The sequence below is a fragment of the Adiantum capillus-veneris genome, chromosome 17 (assembly GCF_014529385.1).
Source record: "Adiantum capillus-veneris isolate H3 chromosome 17, ASM1452938v2, whole genome shotgun sequence".
Classification (NCBI taxonomy): domain Eukaryota; kingdom Viridiplantae; phylum Streptophyta; class Polypodiopsida; order Polypodiales; family Pteridaceae; genus Adiantum; species Adiantum capillus-veneris.
The window spans coordinates 4,530,230-4,537,907 of record NC_140947.1 but is presented as its reverse complement, the minus strand read 5'-3'; the positions used below and the strand labels follow the sequence as shown (position 1 = coordinate 4,537,907).

General features: G+C 40.6%; 1 protein-coding gene across 1 annotated transcript; it reads right to left on the bottom strand.

Moving 5' to 3' along the window:
* Positions 1–752: 752 nt before the first annotated feature.
* On the bottom strand, positions 753–6,071 carry LOC147436740 (uncharacterized). Its single transcript, XM_086485775.1, has 5 exons — positions 5,886–6,071; positions 5,355–5,495; positions 3,843–3,891; positions 3,291–3,352; positions 753–1,044 (listed from the first exon to the last, which is right to left on the bottom strand). Exons 1-4 carry the CDS (start codon positions 6,069–6,071, stop codon positions 3,345–3,347), a joined length of 384 nt encoding a protein of 127 aa, XP_086341901.1. The 3' UTR covers positions 753–1,044; positions 3,291–3,344.
* Between the last annotated feature and the right edge of the window lie 1,607 nt (positions 6,072–7,678).

Sequence of the window (7,678 nt, the reverse complement as noted above, 5' to 3'; positions counted from 1 at the left end):
GTTGTTTTCGGATTGCATGCTGACGTATCGTGGATCCTCTTTCGTTATTGATGGATCCAGAGCTCTGTTCATGAAAGTAATGGTGACTCTCTCCAGCTTCTTGTTCTTCAGGACCTCGCACTCGTCGAGCTTCAAAACAAACTTGAGAACCCCACTGCACTCCTCTCGACTGATGTCAAATAAGTGAACTGCATACCTTTGCAATGCTTCCAGATCAACAAAGAGGTTGTTGTGCTCATTAAAATGTACCTCTCTGTCGCCCTTGCCTAAGAACGTTGCTTCAATATGGAATTGTGACCCAAGTTTCTCAAACATCTCATTGTTTACGTGCCGGCGAGCAACCTTTACATGTGATGGCTTTGGCAACAATGTTCCTCTCTGTAGTTTATTTTGAGATTTTTTAGCTAATGCTTTGAAGAGTGCCCTGTATCCTATCTGCAAGATGCCATTCTCATCAAGTATTGTTTGCACTTCCATTGGTTCCAACTGATTCTCGTTCATGAAGGAGGTAAGGAGAATCCCTTTCAACTTACAAAATTTTTTCTGAGTTATCATCTCTTCCACTACTTCTTTTGGAACTAAACGACTGTAATGCACTCTGGCATTGAAGCCTGTACCGTTCGAGTTTGGATGCAGTAAAGACCTGCCAAAAAAACACCATACGTAATGATCATGTATAGGAAAGTGTATCCATTTCTTAGTGAAGCACATTGAAGATACAAAAGCAGAAACAAACTTCGAGTTACCTTAAAGCTCGTATTCGTTTTTTTAGGCCACCACTACCAATCTTCATGTTCTCAATGTTGCACAGATCGCGTTTTCTTTTCCGACTACCAAGCACGGTGTCTTTCTCTCGCAAACTTGTGATCTTCTTCTGAAGGCTTTGAATTGTCTCTTTGTTTGATGAAATCTTTTAAGAGCATGCTTCATTAAGTTTCTTCAACTGCATGTTTTCTATTGCTAGGGAGTTTCTTTGCCTTTCCGCATTCAATCCTCTCATTTCCAAATGTTCGGTGTATCCCAATAACCCATCCTTGCCATCGCCTGTGAAATGTAAGAGGAAAGTGATATTAGAAAAGAGAGGTGGCGCATTTGTCGTAGGATCCTTTGGATAAATAGACCCATCGGTCCGCAAATCCAAATGATGTTCCTTGTTTGTCCTTTTAAGTTCTTTCTCCCGTTGAGATAAGAAAGACTCCCTCCTATGTTTCTCCAACGGTGCGTACTCTTGCAATACATCAACATGAAGATGATGTGTGTTCTTTCTTTGGGTAAGTGTTAAAGATGAAGGGGCTGAGGATTGCAAGTTCAAATTGGTGTTTTCATCAGAAAAAGAAGCGTTCTCCATTCCTAGAGTTGATAGAGAAAGAATAGACACTCGAAACTCATGAAATATCTCAGGTTTTGAGAGGAAAGACCATATTCTCAAGTTTAGAGTTGATAGAGTTCGTGTGGCTTATGTTTCTGGAGGAAACGCTTGTAGGTTGGCATTTCAAATCATTAGTCATACGATTAGTTGGATTCTTGACAAGAGAATGAAGGATAAGAATGATAAAGACGGCGGCTACCTACCAAAGAATGTCATTTTGGCTTTTTGTTGACGCAAAAAAGTATCACATAAAATGCACAATTTAACATTTTCATTTTCTCTCTCTAAGCCGACGTGGCACTTCTTACAGGGCCCAAAATTGAGTCCAACTTTCTCCTAATGGATCATTTTTTAGCGTAGGAAGAACAAGCACTCCCTTGTTAGTATTGAGCAGCCTACTCAAGCTCCGTGAGACACTTTCAAGTAATATCATGTCAAATTTCAAGTTGTTGTATCCATGCTTAGATATTTTTTTAATAAAAAATAATGGTTTTATCATGCATGCAATAGCATGGTTCTGCAACACAACGTAATGTAGTCATACAACACCAAAAATATTTTTATTTTGAGGTTAGTTATTTGCATTCTTTGAAGTTTTGCATTTAGTGTAGCTTTTCTTGTATGTAGCCGAGTGTACAGCAAGTGCAAATGCTAGTAAATTTAAGAACTAGAATGACTCTTTGCTTGATTTGCAGGTAATTGGAATTTTGAATGTAGAAGAAGGTGTACGTTGGATGTCTAGCATAGAGACAACAATGTATCTACATAATGCAACAAGGCATGTCTACTTTGGAAGAGGTAACTCTTCAAGTGGTAGCTCTTCTAGTATGGACATGTATCATGATTGGGTAATGGGTCCTCACTACCACTGTGTGGGTAGAGTACATGCAGCATACGGCTCTTACTTAGGAAGTTGTTGGATTCACCAAGGACTTCACATACTCACCTACATCCATGTTGTGAAAGAGATTTGTAAAAGAAACTAAGAGATCTTTCTTCAGCTTCCAAATGAAGTGGAGGTCGAGATAAATATTGTGTATTCTTGTCCCTCAAGTCAAGTGGTTGTCTTTAACAAGAGAGACATTACAATATTGTGGATGAGACAAGTGCATTCGTATAGGATTTTACACACACTTACTATAAGGCATTTTATCATCCACACTGGTTCACTAACTCGTAAGTCCCCATCTGCAGTTCATTCAAAGGAGTAGGGGTGGCCCTGCACACTTGTCTCATCCACAATATTGTGATGTCCTCTTTGTAGGAGACAACAACGTGACTTGAGGGACAAGAATACAAAACATCCATCTCAACCTCCACTTCATTTGAGAGTTGAAAAATGATCTTGGTTTCTTTTACAAATTTCTTCCACAACATGACTATAGGTGATTATGTGAAGTAATTGATGGATCCAACTGCTTTCCAAGTAAGATTCGTCTATAAAATGCACTCTGCCCATATGTTAGTGGTGAGGACTAAGCATAAACTCCTTCGTAGCACCTATTAATACATGTCAATATTAGAAGAGCTACCACTTGAAGAGCTGCCTCTTGCAAAGAGGACATGCCCTATTACACTATTTAGATACGTCGTTATCTCTATGCTAGGCATCCATCGTACACCTTCTACATTTAAAATTTCAATTACATGCAAATATAAGCAAAGAATCATTTTAGTCTTAAATTTACTAGTGTTTGCACCTACGACACATTCGACTACGTACAAAAAAAGCTACCTTAAATACAAAACATAAATAATATACAAATAACTAATTTTTGAATAAATTATTATTATTTTTGTTGTGTTACAACATTACATTGTGTTGCAGCACCATGCTACTACATACATGATCAAACCATTATTTAAAACAATGATACATTTGAGCATCAATACAAAAACTTGAAATTTGACAAGATGTTACCTGAAAGGGTCCCATCACAAACGCTCTCTGACCATCCTTTCAAGTATATATTCCTTAGATTTCTTGAAAAAAAAAATTAAAAAAAAATCAATTTTCATGTATGCAAAGCATTTCTCAAAATGATGAAGCATTGAAAATATAGATATCAATTAGCCATCAATTTTAGCATTCGTTCATGCTCTCTCTCTCTCTCTCTCTCTCTACAATCATATTATGGCATTGGAGCTAGAAGATTGAAGCATCTCATGATTGTACTTCCTTAAGCATATAGATCTTACACCTTTTTACACCCTTAGATATAGAGCTCCACACCCCACCCACACCCTCAGTTGAATGGATCACTACTCCTTCAATAGTACTATTATATTTTATTTTGTACCTTTGACCTTTTGCCAATACATAGGTGATATTATGTACATTGTTTTGTCTCGTAGGCCGATTTTGGCCTCTAATAGACGTAAAAAATCTTTCTACTCTCTCTCTCTCTCTCTCTCTCTCTCACACACACACACACACACACACGTACACACACACAAAAATAAGAATTCTTACCTTCATGAGGCCCCTCTTTAGATCCTCCTTCGAGCCAAAGCTTCAGACCCTCCATATGTGTTCAACACAATTTCAAAGTATATTAAACAAAATGTACACAAGAAGCGCTATGAGGTGGGAAATAATATTTTCCACAATGCATTCCAAAGAAAGCTTTAATAGCTATAGAACTATAACGCACAAAATGCATTCTGGATCAAACAATAAAAATTGATGAAACTGATTACAATATTTGTAAGGAGAGAATACTACTAAATTATTTTTTTTTTTTGGGGGGGGGGGGGGGGGGGAGAGGGAGGGAGAGAGAGAGAGAGAGAGAGAGAGAGAGGACATACCATACTTTTATCTTTCACCTTAGTACAACTCTTATTATTATCTATGCCACTATCATCTATATTACCATACATTCATACACAAGTGTGACACAATATACTCATGGGCACAATATACGATCATCTTATGCTTCTTTATTCATCTCACATATAGATACACTTACTACACAACTCATTTTCATATTACAAGATGCATCTAAATCTAGCTTTTTAGACACCTTGCGCGAACTCAAAAAAGCCAAAGCAGGATGATGCCCCAAAACAGTTGGTATGATAGCGAGTGTCGTGAAATTAGAATCAGACTCAATTGCTAAAGCTTACTAGGGAAATATCAGCCCATGAGGCGCTAAGATGTGTTCGCTCAGTGAATAGGTGAAAGAGACAAGCTTTCGAAGGTAAGCACAAATGAGGCTTTCTAAGGTAAGCACAAATGTGATAGCAATTTAGAGACAAACACCTTGTTGAGTCTCGGAAAAAGCACCATAAGAAAGCCTCTCCCATATACTTTACTAGTACGGCCTCTCTCTCTCTCTCTCTCTCTCTCTCTCTCTCTCTCTTTCTCTCCCTCCTTATTGCGTACGCATGGGCTTCTTTCGGTTTTGGAGTTTAACCTTCATGTTGCAGCCATATTATGTTAGTTTAGATTCTAAACTTAGCATATGATGAGGAGGAGAGTATAAGATGCACCCCTATATATCTACAGCTTCAGCTAAGTACTTGAGAGTTGTGCATGATACAACATGGACATGGAAATCATTGTAAATTTATCTCATAGGCCAAACATAGCCTCACAATCTCTCTCTCTCTCTCTCTCTCTCTCTCTCTCCTTCTCTTGCTCCTCTTTCTCTCTGCGCGCACGTAAGGTTTAATTAATGCAATCCAATGCGCTAATATGTGCAACAAAACAAGGCCTGAGAGAATCGGCCATCCTTACAGCCCCCCACACCGCGAGAGAGGCTTCCCTGCTCCTATCACAGACCCTAGTAGATGACATACTTATGCCACCTCTTTATATGAGATACGCGATCAGCCCCCTCTTCCTGCGCAACTTGAGCCGAGGCCCCTACATTCTGATTAGCATACGGAAGCTTAAAAGGGGGAAGACAGCAGCCAGCCGACCACACAACTGAAGGCGAGCATTACACAAGGGAAGGAATCCGTCCATGGTCAAGACTCATACCTCTGAAAATCCACCAGGTGAAACAACCCCTCCAGAAGATTCACCAATGGATTCTCCAGTTACTCCACCTTCTTCTCCAGTCTCACCCTCACCGGTAGCAAGAACCTGCGGAGAAGCAAGGGGAGGCTCGACAGCAAGATCCTGTGGAGGCAATTACAAAGCGAGAGAAATGGCGACACTGCTAACTATATGTAGCCTAATTTCTACAACCACTGCGAAATCAAACACCCTCATAGGCCAACGCATTCACGAGAAGTTTGGACAAATTCTCACTAATTCCCACATTGTGACTTACCTCAACATCATGAGCCTTTGTGAGGGAGTCACTGCATACCTAGCTAGGTACGATTGGGGGCAGTGGACCCCCCCCCCCCCCCCCCCCCCCCCCCCGCCCCCCCAAGTCGTACCTAGCTAGGTATGCGGTGGTTCTCGAGCAGAAGCTCATAATGTTATGCATTGTATGAAAACCACTGAAAAAGACTCCCTTTTCTTACATGAGAAAATTTCTAAATCTTCTTATGATTATGGTACCACAATACGGCCCCACACAGGAATGCTACAACGGTATCCACATAGGCACTCCTCAGCTGTGGTCCACGATAACCCACCAGGCCTAGCCCACCTTGGCAACCGCTTTTCGGTAACCCCTCCTCTCAAGAGCATCACTTCGGTATCATCACCGTTTAGGTTTGTTAGCAACCTTCTAATGTGTTCCATTGTGGGCCATATCTAACTTCTTAGATTGTCCAGCTCAGGGCACTGTACTAACAAGTGCATAAATGATATTTTGCCTTCTTCCAATCTATATAGGGGACAAGTCCTTAATTGTGCCCCCTTGATCTTATCCTTTAGCTTTAAGAATATTCTATTCAGCAAGGTTCTTTCCAAGGCTCTGCCCGAAGTGGTACCACATGAATCCTCATTCTTCCTCTCAATATAAGGATCAAGGGAGACACATTGATGTGAGTGCTCCCATAACTTCTAGCTCTCCTCTTTTATGGTCTTGATAGAAACTTTGTTGATGTACCTCTCCAACCAACTCTTACACCAAGTGCATTTTCAAAATTGGCACTACTAATAATCCAAAAGCCTCAAGGTATAGCTCAAAACTTAAGAGAATGTGTGAATTTCTCCTCCTCCATCCACTTTGCATCGAGAGCCGAAAAATTGTGTCCTTGACCAAATTATCGATGGACCTAGCTTACATTTCTGTTCTTTTTCTTGTGTCCTTGGAGGTGGTGGTTGTTGATCTAGCCTCCCTTGTCCATTTACATATCAATCATCAATGTCAGGACAAGGGTAGGACCAATCACGGCCAAGAGCCCGGATGGACATGCAATCAAGGGGACCTATATTTAGCAGGCCAAGGGCCTATATAGGGCATGGCTCATGCGGTAACGTAGGAGGTTCAATGTAATCGACCAAAACGTGTTGGTCAATGACGTTGTCGTCCCCATGTAACCGCTTTCGTAACCGGCTTACATGAAACACCGGATGAATGCGAGAGTGTGATGGTAGTAGTAGTTTGTAGGCACGATCATCAACTCGCTTGAGTATTTTGAAAGGCCCACAATACCGGGGAGATAATTTAGGTGTCGGTCCAGTTTTCAGACTTTCTGAATGTTCTGGCACACGTAAAAATACTTCCTCCCCTTCTTCGAAGGTAACTTTCCGACGTTTCTCATCAGCGTATTTCTTATACCGATCCTGTGCTTGTCGGACGTTCTTACGAGCAAGTTTCAGCATATCCATGTGGTCTTGGAGAAAATCCTTAACCTGTTGGAGTTTTTCGGTTGCCAACCCTACCGTAACTGGTGACCTAGGTTGGAATCCGTACATGAGCATGAAAGGACTGAAGCCTGTTGTAACATGCTTAGAACTGTTGTAGGCAAACTCGAGAATAGGTAAGTATTCTTCCCAGTCTGTTTGTTTTTTGCTGATGTATGCTCTTAGCATATCCTCTAGCATCTGGTTAACCCGTTCCGTTTGACTATTTGTTTCTGGATGGTCAGCTGTACTGCGGTTGAGTTGTGTACCCAATCGTTTAAATATAGCTCTCCAAAAGTGGCAGTTAAACTTTGGGTCACGGTCACTAACAATATTACTTGGCAACCCGTACAATTTGTATAGATTGTCCACAAATAATCTTGCTAGTTCTAGTGTCTTAACCGTTGATTTGGTCAGAATAAACTTACATAGTTTAGTCAACCTGTCTACGACCACCCATACTAAGTCATGACCTCGTATAGTGGTTGGTAAACCTACTATGAAATCCATGGAGATACTTTCCCATTTTCCATTGGGAATTTCCAAAGGATGTAAGA

What these genes read in the sequence shown, in the direction of transcription:
- LOC147436740 (XM_086485775.1), bottom strand. Translation starts at nt 6,071, where the DNA reads ATGGAACACATTAGAAGGTTGCTAACAAACCTAAACGGTGATGATACC. An exon ending in CTGTGTGGGGCCGTATTGTG is followed by an intron (nt 5,496 to 5,885) that starts GTACCATAATCA and finishes TTGCCTCCACAG; the next exon opens with GATCTTGCTGTCGAGCCTCC. An exon ending in CACCTGGTGGATTTTCAGAG is followed by an intron (nt 3,892 to 5,354) that starts GTATGAGTCTTG and finishes ACACATATGGAG; the next exon opens with GGTCTGAAGCTTTGGCTCGA.